The sequence below is a fragment of the Bos taurus genome, chromosome 5, assembly GCF_002263795.3.
Source record: "Bos taurus isolate L1 Dominette 01449 registration number 42190680 breed Hereford chromosome 5, ARS-UCD2.0, whole genome shotgun sequence".
Classification (NCBI taxonomy): Eukaryota; Metazoa; Chordata; class Mammalia; order Artiodactyla; family Bovidae; genus Bos; species Bos taurus.
In genome coordinates, this window is record NC_037332.1 from 103754789 (window position 1) to 103778142 (window position 23354).

The following is a 23354-nucleotide window of genomic DNA, read 5'->3' on the forward strand; positions in this document are numbered from 1 at the left end:
GGGAATCCGCCTGTAATGCCAGTGACGGGGTTCGATCTCCGGGTTGGGAAGATCCCCTGAAGAAGGAAATGGCAACCCACTCCAGTTATTCTTGCCTGGAAAATCCCATGGACAGAGGAGCCTGGCGGGCTACAATCCACGGGGTCGCAAAGAGTCAGACACTACTGAGCGATTAACACATACACACATATACATACAAATATATGTGTGCGTACTAAGTCGCTTCAGTCGTGTCCGACTCTTTGTGACCCCATGGACTGTAGCCTCCCAAGCTCTTCTGTCCATGAGATTCTCCAGGCAAGAATACTGGAATGGGTTGCCAGTGCCCTTCTCCTATATATATATATATAATTTTAAAAAGCAGGGACTAAATGCTGTTCAAATTTGGTGAACGTGGGACCCTTACAGGTTGGAACAACCAAGGAAGGCTTCCTGAGAGCGTTCACATGAATTGTTCACTGATGCAACAAACATTCACCAACCGCTTATAAAGTGCCAGGCTCCGAGGACACAGCAGTGAACAATTCAGAGTGCTTGCTCTCGTGGGGACGATATTCCGGTGGAAGGACAAACAGACAATAAAGTATCAGTGAGAGGTGACTGTTGTATTTAAAAGTAAATACAAGTTGTATTTAAAAGTAAATACTGTTGTATTTAAAAGTAAGTAGGAGATAGGAGATGTGCCACAGGAACTTAGAGACCAAAGCAAAAGGAGTAAGGGGTGTGGTCAGGCAGGGATCGGATTCTGACGGTTGGGAGAAGTTATTACTCTTTGGCCCTGAGGGATCTCAGAAAACTACTCACACGTTCTTTTTCTTTCCTGGATATTCAAACCATTGAGACATCCTTGAGAGAGTATAAGAAAAAAGAACGGTAACTCCCTAAGTCAGCCTATCGCCCCCTGAGGTTAGGGAACCAGGACCGGTCTTTAAAGAATCCATACCGCCCCTCCTACCTTGATGCATAATTCATGAACCTGTCGCGTTCCCACCCTCCCACTTCCCCAGAAGTCCCTTCCGGAAGCCGAGACCGCTGTTCTGAAGGTTCGGCCCCCTTCCTTAGCAGAACCTGCCTTCACTTCCGCGGTGGCGTCACATCCCTGAAAGGTCTATCCCGTCCGGCGGGCAGAAGCTACTTCCGCCCCTACCTGTCGTAACTTCCTCCCGGGGTGTGCTGGAGCCTGGGCCGCGCCGGATGTGCTCTAGCCGCTCCCGGAAGTGACTCGACCTTTGCATTTCCCCCCCTTTCCCTATTGCCGCCCCCCCACATTGCTATTTCCCTCCCTCCCCCCTTTTCGTTTCCGGCGCTCCCGCCTTCTCTCCGCCGCGGCTCAACTCTGAGTCAGTGGGGGGAGGGAGGGGAGGGAGGGGGCGTGGAGGAATCGGGGTTCTCGGGAGCACGAGCTGCAGCACCACTTCCGGGTGAGTGAGAGGGGAGGGAGGGAGGGGGCCACCCACTGCCTCGCGCCCCCGCCCTGCGGGTGTCTCGCGCGCGATCCTTGCGTGTGAGTGTGTGGGTCTGTCTCGCGCCTAAAGTGCGTGCCCGCGCGCTCGCCTGACGCCCTCCCCTCCCCTCGCCCCCTCCGGGTCCTCCCACCGCACTCGGCTCCCTCCTTCCCAGCAAACACCGCCCCTCCCGCGCTCTGGCTCGGCTCTGGCGCCGCCGCAGCCGCCGCCGCCGCCTGGTGAGTCTCGCCGTCGCTGCAGCCGGCGCGCGCCGAGCTCTCTGCTCCTTCCCCCTCCCCTTTTCCTTGGGGGGGGCGGGGAAGGGGGGGTCCACGATGGGACTGTACGTGTGTCCGTCCCGGAACCGGAAGTGGTTGTGGAGGAGCGGGCGATGGGGAGGAATGGGGGGGTTTAGGGGGCGGGTGTCTGTCTGGTGGGTGGCAGAGTTCAGCTCCCTGGAGGGGAAGGAGGGGCGTCCCAAAGAAGGGTCTTTGAGGAACGGGTGGTGGGCGACCTCAGGAGAAGGCGCCCAGGGGCTGTCCCAAGGCAGAGAAGGTGTTTAGGGCACAGCCGGGGACTCCTGTAGCTAGACCACTGTGCAGGCTGAGGGAGGTACTTCTTGGCGCAGGGCCTTGGGTAGGCAGGGGCGAAGTCCTCACAGAGTGGGGGGAGGCCAGAGGAAGTGCCTGAGCCTGAGCTGGCACTGTGCCTGACACAAGGCCTTGTGCATCCCCCCAGTCCTCAGCTTTGCCTTCTGAGTCAACCCTCGAGAGGCAGGGACCCTTTTCTTCTTCCAACTCTTCTGTTCTCTGACCCTTGGTCACCTGGGCGCCCCCCGGGAACTTAGAAGAACCAGTGTCTGAGCCCAGGGGTGGAACCCACACAGTGGTGGTAGAGTTCTTCTCAGTTGCTGGGAATTGGGTTTGTTTTCCTTGTATCCACATAGAGGGTGGCTCTGCACTCCTGTTACTGTATCCTTGCATCTCTGGATCTGTAGGTTGGGGTGGGGTGGGGGATCTGCCTGCCCTCCAGTCTTGAGTGCTGACAGTCAAAGAATTCCTGAGCTTCTCCACAGTTCCTTGGTGGCTGCATCCTCACCGGCCCCTGTAACCCCGACAATTTGTTTACAGAAAGTTCAGGAGCCCTGGAAAGGACAAGGAATAAGACGACAGGAGGAAGAGAGAGAGAGGGTAAGACAATTTGGGGTTAATGGCTTTTCTGGTTTGGGGGGAGAAGGGGGGTCATCATCAAATAGGCCTTTTTTGGACAACGTGACAGAAATTTTCAAGTAATAGCAATTGTAATCCTGGGGTTTGCTGTGGGAGAAAAATCAGCCTCTTCCTGTTATCTCTTGAGGATACCCAGGAAGTTCTGTGCAGAAAGTTGCCACTGTAACCATCACCTTCCATTCCCACCAGTCCTCATCACGAATGAGTTGGGAAATGCTCAAGTGAAATCACTAAGCAGTTGCACTAAGCGTTGCACTGTTTCTAAAGGAGAGATTTATTCTGCTTTGGGGACACATGGGCCCTAGTTGCCAGTGTAGCCTTTGTGGCATAGCTTAGGGAATCGCCTTCATGTATTTGGAACAAGCAGAACTGAGTTTGGAGTGGAGTTTGTGTCCTTAACATTGCATGAGTGTTTGGAGGGGATCTGGTGGGTGATTTCAGTCTGTGACAAGGGGTTATTTGAATTTGATATATAGCAGGGTGAAGTTTTGGGGGGAAAAGAACTGATTTGTGGGTAGTTTGAAATAAAAATGGATAAAACTGTATGGAATGGATTCCAGAAGTAGGTCTGAAAGAATTCAGAATAGGAGGCTTGATAGTAATTGGGTTTCAGGTGGTCGGAAAATGACAATATATCAACCCCAAAGAGCTTATAATTCTAGAGGTGTTTTCTGAGAACCAGTTCCAGGCTGGTTTATAAAATGTATTCCCCTGTAGGTTTCTGAGCCAAATTGATGATTAAATATTAGGTGTGTATTCTCTCATCTCCAGCCTTTTTTTTCTTTCTTGCCTCATGTTGTCCAGGCCTGTCAGTTACTGGTGGAATAGGCAAGGCAAGGAGAACCACTATGGTGTCCTTCCTGCAGGGCGTAGGTGCAGTGATCCAGTGGTGCCTAGGGTAGAAGGTTGCCGGCTTTGAGGTTCTGTCGGTCTTTCTGGGCCTGGTGTGCTGGTCTTTCCCAGTAGAGTTGGGATAAACCTGTTCTGAATTATTTTGTAGTTGGAAGAGTTCATGGTAGGAGGGTCCCAAATCCTGTTGGGATGGCCCTTCTCGAAGGCCCTTATAACTTGAGAAAAAGATTTGTCTCATAACTGACGAAAAATGATCCCGGTGCTTCTTCACTTCAAGTTCTTAACTAATATTGCAACCTTTCTGCAGTTGTGCATCTTGGAACAGTTAATGAGTGTCTGAGATCCATGGGTCAGGTTCTTTGTGTAGTTGAATTCAACTTAGTTATTCTTTGCATCTCTCTTGTTAGTGCTTCTAGTTGGTCATTAGTAAGCTGGAGGCTATAGTTCTGAGACTTTGGGATAGTTCCTTTGTAATTATGGAACTTTTATGTAACTTCTGCTAATTGTCATTACTAGTCCTCATTACGTGGATGTATTTCTCAACTCTCTTCTTTTTAGGAATACTTTGAGCATTTTATTCTTTTTTGTGTTGTCTCCATCTCATCTCCATATGTCTTATGAATTTGTTTTACTGGGGTTATACTCTTCCATCCTCTACCCAAGTAGAAACCTAGTTGAGTAGTAAATTATTCAGAGTCATCCACTGATGTGCAGGGCCAGATGCAGATTCTGGAAGCCTTGATTCCTCGGTCCATCCTCTTGCTACTAAATTTGGTTGGTACATTTCATGATTTCCTAAAGGTTGGTTGGGTGAGAGAATGTTGTTTTCACTTCCTCGGTCTTCCAAGATTTCTTTTGAGATTGGAAGAGGGATATGTAGTTTCCTGAACCTCTTGAAAAAAAACGTGCTCTCCAACTTCTCACTGATGAACAGTGGAGGCATGGTGCAGTAGTAAAGTTTAAATTAAAGTAAAGTTGGCAAATTTTCAGTCTGCCAACATCTTTCCATGTATTGTGTTTTCCTTCTTTCCTGCACTTTGGGGCTGTGATAGAAGTCTTCCCCTTCCTTCCCACTCTAGGGTCACCTATTCTGTTTGCTTTTGTTTTTAATATTTTGGCATAATCATCAAAATTAGTGCTGCTCTATGGGGAATTGCCTGGTGGTCTAGTGGTTAGGATTCGGCATTGTCAGTTCCATGTCCCAGGTTCTATTCCTGGTCTGGGAACTGAGATCTCACCAGCTTCCTAGCACAGCCAAAATAGAAAACAAAAAATAAGCAAAAGAATCAACAACAACCAAAAAAACCTGGCACTCTGTATGGAGGTAAAGTTTCTCTGTAATATCATTATCTTCTTTGGGTTTTAAGACTGTTGACATGCGCCTGCTTGGATGTCAGGATGGTTTGGTGGAAATTCTTTCATGCACCATAGACAGTTGAAAGGAGAAGGGGTCAAACAACAGTTGGCAGGTATTTGAGTGACCTGGCACTGGCTGGGGCACCCTGTGACACAACCCCAGGGGGCGCCGTTGACATGTCTTCTGGCAGCAGTTTTCCTTCTTGGCCTCTGTCTGATCTCAGGTCAAGGATACAGAGATGTAAGTCGGCCTCATCAGGACAGTGTCGACCCTTCTCAGGTGTCACCCTGCCGGCAAGTATTGCTTCTAGTTGGGTGAGCAGGGCTCCCCGTGTACCCCCTTTTTGGGCCAATATGTTTATCAGAAGCGCACAGTCAACGTTTATCATGCTGTCTTGGGAACAGCCATGGTTCTGATCTGCAGCTTTGTTCTTTTAAGGACTAGAGCAGAGTGAGAGAACAGAGTATGAGGTAAGGGGTTGGAGAGACCTGTATTCCATTTGTCTGGTCTTTTAACTCAGACTCCATCATTCTAAAATCCCTTATCTTGGTGGCCAGGTGAATATCGTCTTTCACTGCATTTTGCGTCATTGAAAACTTCATTTTGGGGTTTGTTTTTGGCTGAGCCGGGCCTTCTGGGATTTTAGTTCCCCAACCAGAAATTAAACACAGGCCCATGGCAGTAAAGTGCAGCGTCCTAACCACAGGACTGCCAGGGAATTCCCTGAAAACTTCCATTTTTAAAAGCATTTATTGGGAACTACCTGCACAATGTATAGTCCATCCCTGGAAATGGTCTAAATTTTGAGTTGTGAATCACCTGCAGTGTGAGAGAGCACGTACTAGAGCTGGTCTCACCTAGGACCCTTTCCCAGCTTGCTCTTTGGTCCTGGGTTCAGATTCCTGCTCTGCTGTTTACTATTTACCTCCAGTTTCTTCATTTGAAAAACGGGTAACATCACATTAAAAATAACTATTTCAATAAAAATTTTTAAGAAAAAAAAAAAAACAGGGATTGCGGGATCCTGCATCATTAAATTGTTGTAGGATTAAATGGTGTGATGGTTGTAAAGTGTTCTGAACAGTTTCTTGAACACAGTTGGCACTTAATCAATGCTAATGGCGGTGGTGATACCGTCCACCAGATCACTTGGCACCCCTGTGTAAGAACTGACAGGCCACGGTTGACCCAGAAACCGCTTCTCCAGAGCCCCCGGTGGACACTATGAATGAATGTAGTTTGGAGGTACAGGGGGCCTCGTGCGCAGGAATCCTGTCGGAGGAAAACCTGTTTTCAGGCTCTCAGTTCCTCCCTCTTACATTTTCACATCCATATGAGTTGACTTCCTTGATTCTTTAGGGGGAAATTATAATTAGACCCTCCTTTCCTTTATTTAAAAACATTCTTTTTAAATTTTACGTATTTATTATTTGTTTGGGTGCACCGTCATAGTCGAGGCACTGGGGATCTTCCTTGCGCCATGTGGAATCTTCTGTTGCATTGCAGACTCTCTAGTTGTGGCGTGTGGGCTCAGTACTTGTGGTGCGAGCTTAGTTGCTCCGAGACGTGGTATCTTAGTTCCCCGACCAGGAATCGAACCCATATTCCCTGCGTGCAAGGCAGATTTTTAACCACTGGACCGCCAGGAAAGTCCCAGACCCACCTTTCCTTTACTTGCCAGCCTAATTCTCTACTTCATTTCCAGCATAGTCACCACCCTTGTCTATTTCACCAGCCTCTCTCTCAGCCAGAAAGACGGATGGGGGCTTAGGTTCAAGTTGAAGCCCTGGGCATGACTTTCAAGATCTGGCTGCTGTCACTGGATTCGTTAAGTACAAAATTGCTTACTAGGAGATGGGCCCTGTGTTATAGAGTTGGGAAACAAGTTCAAGATGTGGCCCCTGCCTCTCCCCAAAGCTGGGCCAGATTGGATCCCCTGATGCTGGGATCTCATTGTTTCTCAATTTCCAATGCCTGCAGAGGGCCCTCCCTCCATAAACCAGCACGGGTGGGCAAGTGGATAGCACCTGGGTGGAGAGTGTCCGGTTTTACTGTATTTATACCTCAGGAAGCAGGGTTTGTCTGTGCTTGACCCTCGGGGCATTTCAGGTTGAGCCTCTCATGTGAAGCTGTGGTTGCCGCAGATTTGGTACATTCCTGTCCTCTCTTTTCTGGGGAACGAATAGGCTGAAATTCAGTTCTGTTTCCATTCACAGGTTTTAAGAAAATTGAGAGTGTTGTTCGATAGAGCAGTAAGTGTGCTGAGACTTCTCAGAGGCTGAGGAACAGGGTTACGTCTGAGTGAGATCCTTTGGCTCCACCTCCTTTGTTGGAGAACTTTCCTGGTTTGCCTAGTCAAACAGCTCTTGGGACCAGGTTTCTGTGCCCAGTCTCCCTTCCAGCTATTGGTATCCCTGATGTCCACCTCCAGTGTGTCCTTGGCGGGACCGTGGCTGTAAGTCAGTACCTCCTGCAAGTCTTTTGCCCCTCCTGGAGCTTGATTGCTCTTGGCCCAGAGCAGGTGTTCATGTTTGTTTCCGCTTTTCCTCACGTCCCTTCGTAGCACTCTCTTCTTTTCCCTTCACCTGCTTCTGCTGGCCTGGATGTCCCCTTGGTCCAGGCTTTTGGGACGCTACTGTGGACCAGCAGCCTGAAGTTAAGCCTTGCCAGGAACAGTGATAATAGTGTGAAAGCAAGCGGTGGGTCAGTTGCATCTCAATTAAAACAATACATTTAAAAAATAAAAACAGTAACAAGAAAGAAAGTGAGTGGTGGGATCTCTTGCCTGGGTTTCAGACCCGTCGGTGACTTCCAGTGTGATCCTGAGGGATTCCTTTTCTTTTTTCTTATTCCTCACTCCCAGGGTTTTAAGCTTACGTGTCATCTGCACACAGAGAACTTGAGCTTGTAGAGGCACAGTGTTTGAGAATTCCAGAGAGGTCTGGTAATGTGTGTGTGTGTTCTGGCCCACCAAAGTCCCTGTTCTCAATCCTTTTAGGTGGCGATCTGGGGTCCTGCTGCTACTGTGAGAGCTAACACCCCTTTTAAAACTGCGTACTCCAGGGACTTGCCTGGTGGCTTAGTGGCTAAGACTCCACCGTCCCGTGGTTGATCCCCGGTCAGGGAACTAGATCCCGCATGCCACCACTAAAGATTCTTCATGCTGCAACAAAGGTCCCTCGAGCCACAACTAAGACCCAGTGTAGACAAATATATGTTTAAAGAACAAACTGGTTCCCGCATGTTCTCGCTGCTCAGTCCAGGGTGTGTGGTACCCAGTGCAGCACTGAGTTTGTTCTTACACCTTGAGGAGATCTGTGGGGGCGTGGCTCCCAGATATCATATGGAGCCCCAAAATACTGTGATTCTGATTCTCATCAGTTTCATTCTTTAATTTTCTTGGGCATTTTGTGTTCTGACCAAGAACCTTTTCAAACTATATGACCTATAGACATGTGGATTGGAACCCTTGGAATTTTTTTTATTTCAAGGAGATGGATTTGAGGGATGAAGGGAGAGGAACAAGGATAGATGCCCCAGTTCTTTTCAACCCGATCAGTGATCTGCTTTGTGTGTACATGGGCCCCTGCCTTCCTCTCTCATGGAAAGACTTCAGTTTCTCTCTCTTCTTAATTTCTAGTATACTATTTTATTTATTTTTCTCTGTGCTGGGCCTTTGTTGCTACAGGGACTTTTCTCTAGTTGCGATGAGCGGAGACTACTCTCTGGTTGTGGTGCTTGGGCTTCTCATTGAGGTGGCTTCTCTTGCTGTGGAGCACAGGCTCTGGGGCACATGGGCTCAGTAGTCGTGGTTCCCAGGCTCTAGAGCACAGGCTCAGTAGCTGTGGCGCTCAGGCTTAGTTGCCCCGTAGCATGAGGGTTCTTCCCCAGACCGGAAATCAAACCCGTGTTGCCTGCCTTGTCAGGCAGGTTCTTTACCACTGAGCCACCAGGGAAGCCCATGACTTCAGTTTCTCTTCTTGTCACTAAAGAAAGCAATACCAGTTCTGTTTCTTTGGGCTACAGGAAGCACTGTGTGGGTAAACGAGCTCTCTCCCCAGCATCTGATCCTGGGAGCCCCGGTTGGATGCGGATGTAGTGCCAAGGGCCCTGAGCGCAGGGACCCGTGTGCCAGGTCTGAGGGCTTGTTCCCAGCCCTGTGGGAAGAGACCAGGAGCTCCTCTGCTCCTCTCCCCACTGCTGAGCTGGTTCAAGTTATTCCTGCCTGTGACGTGGTGTCTCTTTCCATCTTCAGGTAGAATGGAAGAATCTCACTTCAATTCTAACCCGTACTTCTGGCCTTCAATCCCCACGGTCTCAGGACAGGTAGGTGGTGGTTGGCTCCCTTGTGTACTTTTGTCAGCTCTGAGTAGCGAGTTCTGTGACTGTGGATGCTGAAGCAAGATAAATCCTATGCTGTCTCCCCAGGATTATATAGCGTTTCCACTCAGCTAATTTCTGGAAGCGCAGCTATTAACCCCCGTCTTTTGGTCTCCACGGAGCAGGGTGCCAAGGGAGCATGCAGGCTGGACCCTCCCTCACAGGCCGCTGTCTCCTTCCTTTCCTTTCAGATTGAGAACACAATGTTTATCAACAAGATGAAGGATCAGCTGCTGCCAGAGAAGGGCTGTGGGCTGGCTCCGCCCCACTACCCCACCTTGCTGACAGTGCCTGCCTCGGTGTCCCTGCCCTCGGGCATCAGCATGGACACAGAGTCCAAGTCAGACCAGCTGACCCCACACAGCCAGGCATCGGTCACCCAGAACATCACGGTGGTCCCCGTGCCGTCAACAGGACTGATGACCGCTGGTGAGCACCTCCACTCTTCTCCAATCTGAGGTGTTGATCTTCCGCGATCAGTACCCCAGGCTGGAGGGCGCCGGGGACATGGGGAGTGGGATACGTGTTTTGATTCCTCAATCAAATCTTTATTAAGTGCCTACTGTGTGCCTAGCAATGCGCTAGGCATTGTGGGGGATACAAAGAAGTAGAAGATGCGGTCCCTGCCTTTGAGGAGGTGACATTCTTTCCTTCTCTGAATCAAGGAGTCTCCTGTTCTCAGAGGTGGAGAAGAGAAGGGAGTCAATCAAGGGGTAAATCTCACTGTTACCGGGCGGGGTGGGGACAGGGGTTAGGAGACCATTGTTTTTCTACAGGGCTTGGGGTTTCCTGTATACTCCGGGTGGGGGGACGGTGGTGAGGGGCTACGTAGACAATGATCTGGGGAAAATGAAGTAGGACCAGGGTGAGGACCAGACAACATGACACCATCTCCTTTTTCTCGCAATCCTAGGTCCTGGCCTGGTTATCACGTCCCCCTCAGGCTCCCTCGTGACCACAGCCACGTCAGCTCAGACCTTCCCCATCTCGGCTCCCATGATTGTCTCAGCTCTTCCCCCTGGCTCACAAGCCCTGCAGGTGGTCCCTGACCTCTCTAAGAAGGTAGCATCAACCCTCACCGAGGAAGGCGGCGGCGGCGGTGGTGGCGGTGGCGGCACTGTGGTGGCCGCTAAGCCCCCCCGGGGCCGAAAGAAGAAGCGGATGCTGGAGTCAGGGCTGCCAGAGATGAACGACCCTTATGTCCTCTCCCCTGAGGACGACGATGACCATCAGAAAGACGGCAAGACCTACAGGTAAGGGTGGCGGGGGGCTGGAGTGGGTGCCGCTCTCTCAGCTTCCCTGCCCTGTTGGGCTCAGCGCTCTGGCAGCTTCCACCTCAGATCCATGTGCATGTCAGGTGTTCAATTGAGGGGGAGGAAGATGAGGCTGCTGGCCCTTCTCTGGGGCCTCTTTCCCAGGAGGCAGACCCATTTTGCCCCTTCATTTTTGGGGGTTGTCAGCATTGACTTATTGGGGGTGACATAATGGAATTTGTTTTGTTACGAGGCTTTAGACTAGGTTCAAGACTCTTGTCTCCATCTCCTTTTTGCTTTCTACATTTTCCATTCCTTTTTTTCCAAGAAACTTTTCTGGTTAAACAGCTAACCTTAACCTGTGTTCCATCCACCAGTTTGTGGGCCCTGTTTGAGCATTGAGCCTGCCTGACCCTGCATGGTTGGGATGACGGGATGATGGGAGGGGTCTGTATTAAAAGATGGAGCAAATAGGATTCCCTCCCCTCCCCCCTGTGGAATATTCGCTTGTTAAATGGCTGTTTGCTCACCTTCTCATTATGGAAGTTCTTTTCATCTCCTACTTCCTTTAAGTTGCCCATTGACAAAAAGCATTCTAAGCGTATTTGCATGTTATACTATATGAAAATGGTTACATTATCTGAACTCCCTACCCTTTGAAAATTGGAAATCTTTTATTCCCCTTGAGAACCATCAAGGGCCCTAGAGGGTTCGGGGAGTTTAGCCCCAATGTACAGAGTGGAATAACCATTGTTGAAGCTTTGACGCAGATGGGCAGACATGCATGGCTGGGAGACTGGGTCTGTCCTTAGCGTACCGAGATGGGCAATGTTGTTCCCATTTTAGGAGCGAAGGGAACTGCGGCACAGGAAATGGACAGAGCCTTGGGCTCATGGATTCAGTTCCTGGCTCCACCACGAACTTGCTGTGTGACCCTGGGCAAGTCCTTTTCCCCTCTCTGGGCCTCAGTTTCCTCATCTGTAAAATGGGGAGAATTCTGTTTATGCCTCCCAGTTGTTGGGAGTATTTATCAGATAAGATTTGAAATGTTGGGAACTTCAAAACAGATAAGAAATGGTCATCACGTAGCATTTATTTATTTTTTATGTGTTGTACATTTCTATCATGGAGAGTTCAGAGCGTTTAAAAGTCTTCTTTGTAAATCAGAATGAGGGGAGTGTTGCTGTGCTCTGCAGAAAGTATTGAGCACTGCAGAATTCCAGCTCATAACCTGAAAGCTCACTGCAGCTTTATTATTGCAGGTGTACCCTACTTTATACAGTAAAAGTGTTCCTGAAAAATGTTTACATCATGTCATATCATAAAGGTACTTGACAAGCTTGATTCATTTAAAGGCATCGTTTTATATATTTCATAAAATGAAAATCCCTTTTATTTTGTACAAATCTGGGTTTTTATGTATTTGCTTAAAGTGAGGTCATTGTGACATTGAGCCACAGCTCAATGAGTTCATTCCTTGAAGAAGTGATGGGAGGACTCCCTGACACTGGGGGGCCCTTCACAGGGATCGGGGTCCTCTGATTCTGCTGTGGTTTCTCATGTGCTTTCTGGACCCACATGAGAGCCATTTCTGGACTTCTCACACTGCATGTGCAAAGAAATGTGAGCTTACAATTGACAAGGCTTCCCATACTCACAGTGTTTTTGGAATTCTTGACCAGCCCCACCTCCAGGTGGCTAAAGGGAACTCTGAATTTAAGGGGGACTAAATCCTTAGGTTGAGAATATCCCCTGGAGAAGGGAATGGCAACTCACTCCAGTATTCTTGCCTCGGAAATTCCATGGACAGAGTAGGCTGGCGGACTCTAGTCCATGGAGTCACAAAGGGTCAGACACGACTGAGAAACTAAACCAACACCACAACTGTGTTATAGGTAAATGGAATTGTTTCAGAAACTCAGAACTCGGAGGTTCCAGAGGAATCTTTTTAATCGTGAAGAATCGCGTTTGCAAATCCATGTGTGGGTCAACCACAACCACTCCTGTGGTCCATAGCATTTAACTGGGCGTTGAGGGAATTGGGTTCTTTTTCTCTGGGCAAGTCAACTTATTTCTTGCTCTCTATTCCCATCTGTAAAATGGGAAGATTCATCCTGGCCCTCATCTCCTGTGGAAATGTTCTGAGGAAAATCTGAGTATCCAGATGTTTTTGATCATCTTAGGGGAAAAAAGAGTCGCTAATTCAAAGCTGTTCTTGTAACCAAGGCTGTGGCCTTGCATGCCTCCACAGGGGCACCCTTGTGGCATCAGGTGTGCACAGAGGCCTCTGGAGCTGTGTGCCCGGTGACATGGACACTGGCCTTCCTATCCTGCCCACTGCCACAGCTCTCCTAGTCGGGTTTCTCCCTCCCCCCCCCGCAACCCCAACCCCTCACACACATACCTGGCATTAGATTTGTACTTACTTGGCTTCAGAGGATTTTGGAGATGGAAGTACATTAATGGTCACTTAAGCCTCCCTGTAGTTTTAGTGTTTAAATGTTTCTGGCAGATGCTGCAGTGGTCTAGCTCTCCCTCGATCCCTTCTAGAGTGAGGAGTCTTAGGTCAGGTGAGAATGAATCATGGGTTGTCCAATGGCAAATGGCTTCACCTTTCTGAGCATTTGTGTTCCTGTCTGTAAAACAGGACAGTGCTTGCCAGATTGTTGTGAGGAGTGGAAACCGTGTGTTTAAAGGGCCTAATTCAAGGAACTTCCCTGGTGGTCCAGTGGTTAAGACTCTGTTCCCAATGCAGGGGGCCCGGGTTCGATCCCTGTTTAGAGAACTAGATCCCACATGCCTCAGTTAAGACCCAGTGCAGCCAAATCAATGAATAATACGTGTTGTGTTTTTTTTTTTAAAGGGCCTAATTCAGGCACAACAGCAAATGACATCTATTAACTCCCATTTAGTACTGAGTTATTATCACAATCATCTGTATGATACTTACCCCTCTGGAGACGGCACATTTTGTTGCCAGTCCATTTTCGATGAATTTAAGTTTGGCAGAGCTTCTGTAGTTGAAAACTTCGATGAAGAGGCTTGTTTCTGTTTTTTTAATTAATTCCAGATGAAGGGTACAGTTATGTGTTCAGCATTCACACACAAACTAACGAGGTTTCATTGGACTTAACATGAGTGGGTGTGTCTTTCCACCTGCCTGAGAAATCTTAGTGGTGGAAGGAAATTAATCTCGTAACTTTAGTTCAGTTTCTCCTCCAAGTGACAACGTGTCTAGTTTTTAACCTCGGTCTTAGTGAAATACAGAGTAGTGTGAGCTCGTCCAGCACTGGTGCTGCTAACGTTAATGCAGTTCTGTTACTGGGGAACACTTGGCTTACTGTTGACCATTCTGGGTCTTTGAGGGGCAGATATTTCTCTCTCCATTTTACAGACCAGAAAATCGAGGTCTAGATTGACAAGCAGGATTGTAATTAAACCCTGCATAGAGCCCAGGTGTCCAGACTTCCGTTGGACCCTACTGACTATAAACAGCAACCCGCCCATACACACAAAGATACACACACACACACACACACACACACACAATGGGTGGATATACCAGACAACAGCAAGGGGTTGGTCAGCTGGTAATTGGATTTCCTTCAGAGTTTTCAGGCAACTCTAGAATAGAAATAGCCTTACCAATGGGCATTTTAGTGGAAGCATTAATACAGCAACTGTATCCCCAACTCATTAGAGTCTCATCCTCTCTGAGGAGCTCAAGAGTTCTTTTTAGTCCCCATCTGAATTATTCTCTGAAAATTTTCCTGGGATCGGAAAAAAAGCAGAACCCCCCTTCACCATCCCCGAGCTCCTCTTCGAGAAGGAGGACCCAGAGCAGAGGGTCCAGATTGCCCTGGCTCCCAGGCTGCGGCCCTTGCTGGCAGCCCACGTCACGTGCTGCTGAGTTGGTCAGGAGTGATAGGGTTCCAACTCACGTAGAGACTACATAGCTTTTCCCCAGTAAAGTCTAGATAGCTGTGACTTATCTTGCCCACAGGCCTCCTTATTTGATATTGTTGGGCCGTGTCAGTAGGAGAAGGATTGCCAGCTCAGGTGAAGAGTGCAAGTTCACGAAGATGCTCCTGCTGTCAACCTGAGGTGCTGGCGTTGGTGCCAAGCAAAGGTTCAGCGGGAAGCTCAGTGTTTTGCCAGTCTTCTTCTCCTGAACGTTTGGGGGGTACAACCCACTCCAGCAATTTCCTTGGCTCATTGCAGAAGTAGTTCTCATGTGACTGGCGAGGGGCTGGGGGTGGGGTAGTGGGTGAAACGTTGGATACAGGGTGGAGGCCAGATGCAGGGTTGGGGAAGACCCCCTCCAAGTAATCGTGCTGTTTCTCCACCCCATGGAGGAATCTAGATTCACTGTCAAACAGGAAGTAGGAGAAAATCTGAGGAGACAGGAGAAAAGTCCTTCTGGGGAACCTGGTCGGTTTGTCCTCACTGTCCTCTGAGGAGCTGGAGGGTTCCTCGAGGGATGTCCTTTCGCCACGGGACCCTGGAGGAAGGGGCGCTTAAAAATCTGAAATCAAGTTACAGGCAGAAGGAAGATGGGCGTGAGGCGAATTCACGTCAGCCCAGGGCTAGTCATAAGGTTTTCCTGTCTCACTTGGTTGAATTCTTGTTTATGTACACACTGGGGAGTCCAGGCATTAAGCAAACACTTGAATTAAATACTCACATTGTGCCGGGCTGTGTTGGAAGTGTAGGCTGTCAGGATAGATAAAATAGAGCCCCTCATCTGGAGGGCCTGTGGAGTGACTGGCACAGGAGAGATCAGAGGGGTTGGCGTCCCTGGCAGCGGAGGGGCGGGCTCAGCCACTCCCGCTTGGTGGACAGAGTCCTAACCGCTGCCCTCCCTTGGCCCAGGTGCCGGATGTGCTCCCTGACCTTCTACTCGAAGTCGGAGATGCAGATCCACTCCAAGTCCCACACCGAGACCAAGCCCCACAAGTGCCCACACTGCTCCAAGACCTTCGCCAACAGCTCCTACCTGGCCCAGCACATCCGTATCCACTCAGGGGCCAAGCCCTACAGTTGTAACTTCTGTGAGAAATCCTTCCGCCAGCTCTCTCATCTCCAGCAGCACACCCGGTAAGGCTGCTCTCGGTACCCCCCCACCCCCCCAACTCCCCTGCCAAGCGTGGACCCTGAGGCCATGTGGCCAGCACCTCCTCCTCCTCTCTCCACCTTTTATCCTGTGTCCCTTTCCACCTTGCCCCTGGGAGCCTCGACTCTTCTATTGCTGTTTGTGAAAACTAATGACATGTCCCTGCAGCTCAGGCGGGGTGGGGCCGGGAGACTTGTGCTCTCTGGCCCCAGAGACTGGACCCATCTGTGCGGTTTCTCTCTGTGTCTGTGTTTGGAAATCTTCTGCAGAGCAGGCCCTGCTCTTACTATATACTTCAGGTCAGAGCGAAGGTGCGCGTTCAGCCTCAGGTCCATGGGCAGCAGGCGGTGGTGGTCTTTGTTCAGATTACTGTGTGGAAGCAGGGTTTCCGTGGTGAGTGTGTGACCTTGGCCCAAAGCGGAGGGCTGACGCGCCGGAATTCTTTAAGGTTACTGGAGCCAGGGGTGCCGCTCTTCATCATCTCACTGCCATTCTAGCCACCGATTTAAGATCAGCAGCAGTGTAGACGCGGGTGTCCTCTTCACCAGCCTCTCCGGGGGGAGGGAGGCGGGGTGCTCTCGTCCGTCAAGCAGCATCCTTGCACCCAGCGGAGAGCTGAGCCCGTGGTGTCGAGCCGCTCCCTCCTCCCCCTCCCTCCTCTCCTCTCCGGCAGGATCCACTCCAAGGTGCACACGGAGATCATCAAGCCCCACAAGTGCCCGCACTGCTCCAAGACCTTCGCCAACACCTCCTACCTGGCCCAGCACCTCCGTATCCACTCGGGGGCCAAGCCCTACAACTGTTCCTACTGCCAGAAGGCCTTCCGCCAGCTCTCCCACCTCCAGCAGCACACACGGTAAGGGAGAGTGGCGGGCTACTGCCCCCGCCCCGCTGGCATGCCCTCCCCACCCCCGCCCCGGACACACACAACAACCCGCATGCGGGGGGCGGGGGAGAGACCCGGCTGGAGGAGAGAGCTGGCACCGGGGAGGAAGACCACGCAAGACTGGAGACACCGGTGGACATTCAGAGATCTGCCTTTGTGGGTCAGAAGCAGTGCCGAGGAGACGCAGTGACTGGGCCATTCCCTGATCTGAGGGAGGAGGAAACCCGCTGGGAGCATAGCTGACAAGTCCTTCTCTCATCCTCCTGCCTGGAGACAACCTGGAACGTGCACATGTCTGCCAAGATTTTCTCCTCGAGGACATTTGGTTGGAGAAGACTGTCCCTCTAGCCCTTGGGCACCAACTATGAACAGGAGGTAGAATGAGACTTCAGCCAGCTACCAGCCTGGCGACACCGACAGCACCACGCAAGGCTTCCAGGGAGGCCAGGAGTACAGAACAGAACACATGCCAAATGTGCACAATGAAATGAAAAGGCTCCCACCCCATGATGTGCAGTTTGTCCCGTGATCCTCGAGTAGCCCGGAGGAGGTGAGCCTGCGTTTGAAGACCTGATGACCTTCGATGGGATCAAGTTGAGCTGGAGTCCAGGGTCTTGCTGGCCATAGGCCTCCTCTCCCGGCTGTTTCTGGAGGTGGCAGTTCCCCTTAACGTGGTCCCACAGCTGGCTTCTCGAAGAGGAGGAATCAGGCTTTCCTCACAAGGAGACGCATCCTGCGAGGTTTTCAGGATTTTTACACCCATGGTCTCAAAAAGCAGCTGGTCACAGAGATGCTTCTGAAGTCCCTGCCAAGGAGCAGGGATCTAGAGACCCTCAAGTCCTTGGCTCACCTCAGCATAGGGCCCTGTGGTGTTTGAAGCGATCAGATTTGTACTAACCTGGGCATTTCCTACTGTGAGGGCAGAACTAGGCAGAACCCAGGAGCTTCCTGTGTCACGTTGCCCTTGACGGTTCGCGTAACTCTGTGCTCTTTGACACCAGAATTTTCTCTGGGAGTGGTGCTAAGGTTGAAGTGATGGTTTCTGGCTGTGTGTTGGGGACCATGGGAGAAGTGTCTTGTGTTTCTTCTCACTGTTTTGTTTATCTTACGTTTCTGAACATTCACGAGGGATGATTGCTGTGGGAGCTGCCTCAGCTGCCAGGTTGTGGCCTGACTGTCCCTTGGCTGCTAGGCCCCCAGCCTTCCCCGCCCCCAGCCCCGCAAAGGAGCCCAGCTTGAGCCGTGTGGCATGGGCAGCAAGCAGAAGTTGGGCCCGTGGCCTGAGCTGGCGCTTCCTGGAGACCCGCGCCGTGTTCCCCAAGTAGGCCTGCTGAGGCGCTGGTCCCTGAGCGGCCTCGCTGACGTCCTCTCCCTTTCTCCTCTCATCCCATGCAGAATCCACACTGGGGACAGGCCGTACAAATGTGCACACCCAGGCTGCGAGAAAGCCTTCACACAGCTCTCCAACCTGCAGGTAACTGCTCCACCCTCCACACAAGGCCTGAGACTTGGCCCGAGTCTTGGGGATTGAGGTGCCGTGTCACCAGCCAGTGGTTCCCAAACTTTTTCAGGACCCTTTACACTCTTAACAGTCATCGAGGAACCCAAAGAGCTTTTGTTGACGTGGGTAATCATATCTAATTACAGAGATTATCAAACTGAAAAACTGTTTGGTAATTTGTTTATAAAAGTAACAAACAGGGATTTCCCTGGCAGTCCAGTGGTTAAGACTGCATTGCCAATGCAGGGGGTGTGGGTTTGATCCCTGGTCAGGGAACTAAGATCCCACGTGCTGTGTGGCTCAGGTAAAAGATTTTTTTTTAATAAATAAATTTTAAAAATTAAAAAAATTAAAATAACAAACCCTGTTGCACATCAGCATAAACATCTCTAAATCCTCCCCCATTGCCCACCAAAAAGAAAATTTAGAAGAATGGCATTGTTTTACTTTTATGCTTCCTTCTGTAACATCTGGCTCACTGAAAGATGGAGGGACTCTCTTTGTGCTGCATTTATTCTATTCCATATTAGACATTATGTTATCTCTATGCAGCCCCCTGAGAGGTCTTGGTGTGCTCCAGCAATCTCCGCACTGAATAAATGGCCCCGGCGTAGCTGCCAGTCTGACTTTTGGGATCCTGGTGCTTGCTGCCCTATGGGTGCTGCTTCCTTTAGCTGGTGCCTCCTGAGGTTTCATCTGAAGTGGTTTCTAGTGTCTGTGGACAGAAGCAGAGGTCAAGAGTCCTGGGGCCAAACTCAGGGCCTTCCATTAAGGTTGAGGAGGCAGGAGGGCAGAGTCTGGCACATCTATCCTGATTTCTCCCCATTTTCTCAGTCCCACAGGCGGCAGCACAACAAAGATAAACCCTTCAAGTGCCACAATTGTCACCGGGCGTACACAGACGCGACCTCGCTGGAGGTGCACCTGTCCACGCACACAGTGAAGCATGCCAAGGTGTACACCTGCACCATCTGTAGCCGGGCGTACACGTCGGTGAGCACTCCTCCCACCCCCCTGAAGGTGCTGCACCGCACCTGTGACCACGCCCCCTCCCTTGCTCCAACTTGGAAGGATCAGGAAAGAGAACCGAAGTGAAAAGACGCAGAGCTGAGAAATGTAGAGGATGCCTGGTCCTTTAAGCTTAGGTCCACCGCTCAGCAGTGACTCTTCATTTTCCTTAGACATAAGACAAAAGAAAGCACCTTGAAATTGTGAGAGATGAGATTTTAGTTAGACCTCTTCATTAGACTCCGGGGCTTCCCAGGTGGCGCAAGTGGTAAAGAACCTGCCTGCCAGCGCAGGAAATGTAAGACACGTGGGTTCTGTCCCTTTGTCGGGAAGCTCCCCTTGAGGAGGAAATGACAACCCACTACAGTATTATTGTTTGGAGAATCCCATGGACAGAGGAGTCTAGTGGGCTACTACAGTCCATGGGGTTGCAAAGAGTCAAGACACTGAAGCGACTTAACACACACACACATTAGATTCCAGAAAAAGGTGTTCAAGTTGTTCCATTAAGAGATCTTGGAGAAAATGACAGCGTTCCCTGTGCCAGATGAATGCCCACGGTGACTCTATAAAGGTCCCCCTCTCTTGTCCACCCAGTAGTGAGCCCTGAAAGTGGCTTCAGGGGAGAACCTGTGAGGTTCCAGAATACCTCTGTATCCATGTTGTTCCATTTAAAGCAAAATAACACCCCTTCTTTCCTCCCCTCAACTCCTTTTCCATCTCCCCCCAGGAAACGTACCTGATGAAACACATGCGCAAACACAACCCTCCTGATCTCCAGCAGCAGGTGCAGGCGGCGGCGGCAGCAGCAGCGGTGGCCCAGGCCCAGGCCCAAGCCCAAGCTCAAGCTCAAGCCCAGGCCCAGGCCCAAGCCCAGGCCCAGGCCCAAGCCCAGGCCTCTCAGGCTTCGCAGCAGCCACAGCAACAGCAGCCACAGCCACCACACTTCCAGTCCCCTGGGGCAGCCCCCCAGGGTGGGGGTGGCGGGGACAGCAACCCGAACCCTCCACCCCAGTGTTCCTTTGACCTGACGCCCTATAAGACGGCGGAGCATCACAAGGACATCTGCCTCACCGTCACCACCAGCACCATCCAGGTGGAGCACCTGGCCAGCTCGTAGAGACCTGTGCTGCCGGCCACTGGGAAAAGGGGGAGGAAGAGCCGGTCCCTCCTTTCTCCAGCTCCTCCCGGTGGGAAAAGTCCTCTTCTTCTTTGACAGGCCACAGCTCCACCTCCTTGGGCTTCAGGCGCGGCCTTCCTTCCCAGGATACCATCCTTATTCTCAGCTCCTCTTCAGAAGGAACGTCAGCCCTCCCGATGGGCAGAGGAGTACTGAGCTGGTAGCGTAATCCGGCAGCCTCCCTGCCTAAGCATAGCTTTTAAAATTGGGGGTTGGTGCTCAGGGGAGGGGTTTGCTATGACCTCATAGAGACTATTCCAGCGGGGCACTTACTCTCTCCTCACCCTCGTGATCCTCCAAGCTCGGGCTGATAAGAGGACTAGAGGTTGGCCCTCCCGGATGTCAGAGAGGAGGGAGTCCTAAATGCAACCAGCCTCCTGTTCTACTCTTGCCTGCGAAGGAACAGAGGTTCCTCCCGTGCCCCTCTCCCTGGGAGCCATTTTCTTTCCCTCATGACCTCACTTCACTTCTACCTAATACAGGAAAGAGGTCTGGGGGTGGGGGATCAAGGGCTGAGATGTGGTCCCCAAGGGGCCAGAGATCCCCAAAATGGTCAAGGTGGCTTAGAAGTGTGGGTTATGGTTTTCCTTGGAGTCTCTCCTCTTCTCTGCCAGCCGAGGCCCTGTGCTCTGTCTCCCAATCCCCAGCCTAAGGAGCTGTGGGTTCCTTAAGAAACCCCACAAGGGACTGCTGCAGAGAAGGGAGAGTTCAGGGCAAATGCAAAGACTGGACTTAGCTCCCTAGGTGCCACGGTCAGTTGCCGGACACGGATTTATATATAAATATATATATATAAATATATATATATATCCACTCATCACGGCCATCTTTGTTGTAACCATTTCTGTGTTTATAAATGCATTATCTCAGAATTTTCATATTTGATGTTTTGTTTATTTTTGTCCCCTTTTTGTTTTTCTCCACCCTGTCTCCTGGCCAGCAACATTTTTTTTTTTTTTGGTCTTTTTTTTTTTTTTTTTAAATCATGGCAGATTTCCGAGAAAAGAGAAAATGGAAAAAAAAAAAAAATCAGGAAACAAGTTGTTACAAAGCAATTTAAAATGAAGACAAAAAAAAGGAAAAACTTATGTATAAAACCAAGGGGTGTTTTTAGAACCTTGTATAGAAATAAATTCGTGTAAAAGGATCAGAGGCAGTGGAGCTACTGATGTGAGTATAAGCATGGGGGAAATAGCTATCTGGAGAGGCATTCAAGGCCAGGATGGAGGATTGACAGTAGTGTGTGTGTGTTAAGAGTGAATGCTCTGCGACGGGGCCGTGTGTGTGTGTGTGTGTCCCTAGCCACAGAAGGCCACACAGCCTTGAAATTTCTGAAGTGGAACTTTGGTTTACGAGGGTTCTTACAGACAAATCCTGTGGTGAGGACTAAGTGCCCAAGTATGTGAGAGCAGGGTATCAGTCATGCGTTCAACAGGACACCATGAAGCTCCATATCCAAAAAATGGAAGCACAGTCTCCTGGAAAGACCTGTGGATCTGAGGGCTCAGTGCTAACTTCAGCTGTGTCACCTAACATCAGAGGTCTCCAGTGGTGGACACCATCACCAGGACTGAAGAACAACAGGATGGTTGTGCTGAGGAGGAGTGCATGCTTGGGGAGCCTTGACTTTAGCCCCACTCTCTCCTATCAGCCAGTGTTGGCGGTGATGCTGCTACAGCTGTTAAATGAAGGGATTGGGCCAGATCACCTCTTAAGATTTTTTGAGAATTAAAGGTCTTTAAGCACTGAAAAGGCTGTGACAAAGCTCCCACGTCCAACAATGTGGCCATCGTCTCTGGGACTGCTGGGCACCCATACTAGTTACCTGGTGGATGTGGATAATCAGTGAAATAAGGCCTGTTGGTTGAGGGCACAGGACCTTGTGTGGGCATCAGAGAGTCTCAGTCTGTAGTGTGACAGGAATGAATGTACCACATGTGACCAGGTAGGTGGTGTCTGTTAGTTTCCTGAATATTTACTGCTTTTTCCCCTTGTTCTAACTGTTGAATTGACACTATCAGCCCTACTTTAATCACAGGTATTTCAATCAGAATTTACGCTCTTAAAGGATATACTCACACTCATAGTAACAACCCTATAGGGTCATTTTGTAGAGAAGGACCTGGGCGTGGAGATTAAATTATCCAAGGGCCTGCTGCTCCTGAGGTAGGACATCATCTAGATTTGTGGCCAGATGGTACCACCTGCTCAGTAGTATATCTGGAGTTTCACCTTGCCCTTTTTTAAACATTTTATGTGGCTGAAAATGTCATAAAAACCTGCCATGTGGCATTGATAATTATCAAGAACGTGTGGCTTAGGGGTGACAGTGATATCCAACATCCGCCCGTTCTGGTCGCTGACACCTGCGTCCCTAGTGTGGTGGCCTGTCTGCACCTGGTGGCTTTCCATTCTGATGAGACGTGTATTTGTCACTGTGTTTGTCGCGGGTCAGGGTGATAGCTGGCATCCATCTGGCCCAGTTGTGACAGCTCTGTGCCAGTTAACATCATACATAAACGAGTAAAAATGGGAGACAAACACGGGAGGACAAGGCCAGCAAGCAGTACTCTGTCACTTTGCAAGCGGGAATGTCCTGGAGTGGTAGAAACCCTTACAAAAGGTGAAGAGAATCGCAGCTTTATTGTGAGGAGTACTTTGTACTTACAAGCGGCCTTTATAAATAATGAGCTGTTTCCACATTAAAACATAATCCTGGAGAGTTGGCATTCGCGTGAGTGAACAGAAACGGGGAGGATTTACACCTCGCACCGTGACTCGAGAAGGCACCTGCCCTGGTCGCCAGCTTCACATTTCCCGGCTGCTGAAAACAGCTCTTTGTGGACTAAAAGCCCAAAGAGACAAGTCTCTTCGCCCGCACGTCCCCCTCCTGGAGGGAACGGAAGTTTGAGCGAGGACGCAAAATGGCGCCCTCAGCCAGCGCCGCCGCCGGCCCCGCGCTCGGCCGCCCCGCCAGGGACGAGTGTCTTCGCCAGGAGGAGGCGATTCGACGGGTGCTGTATTCAGACCGGAAATTGACCTCGTGAGGGCGGAAGTTACCCTTGAGGGCGGAAGGGCTCCCGGACGCGGGTGGAAGACCGCTTCGGCGCCCGTTGCGTTCAGTCACTTCCGGGGCGGAGCGGAAGTTGC

The 23354-nt window shown here is 50.4% G+C and overlaps 1 protein-coding gene across 14 annotated transcripts; it reads left to right on the plus strand.

Moving 5' to 3' along the window:
• Positions 1-1302: 1302 nt before the first annotated feature.
• ZNF384 (zinc finger protein 384) lies at positions 1303-21351 on the plus strand. 14 transcript variants are annotated; one of them, XM_015471307.3, is made up of 13 exons: positions 1303-1421; positions 1621-1684; positions 2576-2635; positions 9139-9209; positions 9455-9692; positions 9929-9976; positions 10177-10516; positions 11363-11455; positions 15389-15613; positions 16303-16485; positions 17911-17989; positions 18851-19009; positions 19755-21351. In XM_015471307.3, exons 4-13 carry the CDS (start codon positions 9144-9146, stop codon positions 20142-20144), a joined length of 1821 nt encoding a protein of 606 aa, XP_015326793.1. In that variant the 5' UTR covers positions 1303-1421; positions 1621-1684; positions 2576-2635; positions 9139-9143; the 3' UTR covers positions 20145-21351. The 14 variants fall into 14 exon arrangements, with proteins under 14 accessions (XP_015326793.1, XP_059742363.1, XP_005207197.1 ...); XM_059886380.1 differs by lacking the exon at positions 1621-1684 and adding an exon at positions 6619-6710; XM_059886379.1 differs by lacking the exon at positions 1303-1421 and adding an exon at positions 6619-6710 and having other exon boundaries at positions 1456-1684.
• Positions 21352-23354: the final 2003 nt, after the last annotated feature.

Bases quoted from the DNA above. Each gene is read 5' to 3' on its own strand.
- ZNF384 (XM_015471307.3), top strand. From the start codon at position 9,144: ATGGAAGAATCTCACTTCAATTCTAACCCGTACTTCTGGCCTTCAATC. The intron at 9,693-9,928 runs GTGAGCACCTCC...CTCTGAATCAAG, and splicing joins AACAGGACTGATGACCGCTG to GAGTCTCCTGTTCTCAGAGG. The intron at 11,456-15,388 runs GCAAGTCCTTTT...CCCTTGGCCCAG, and splicing joins AACTTGCTGTGTGACCCTGG to GTGCCGGATGTGCTCCCTGA.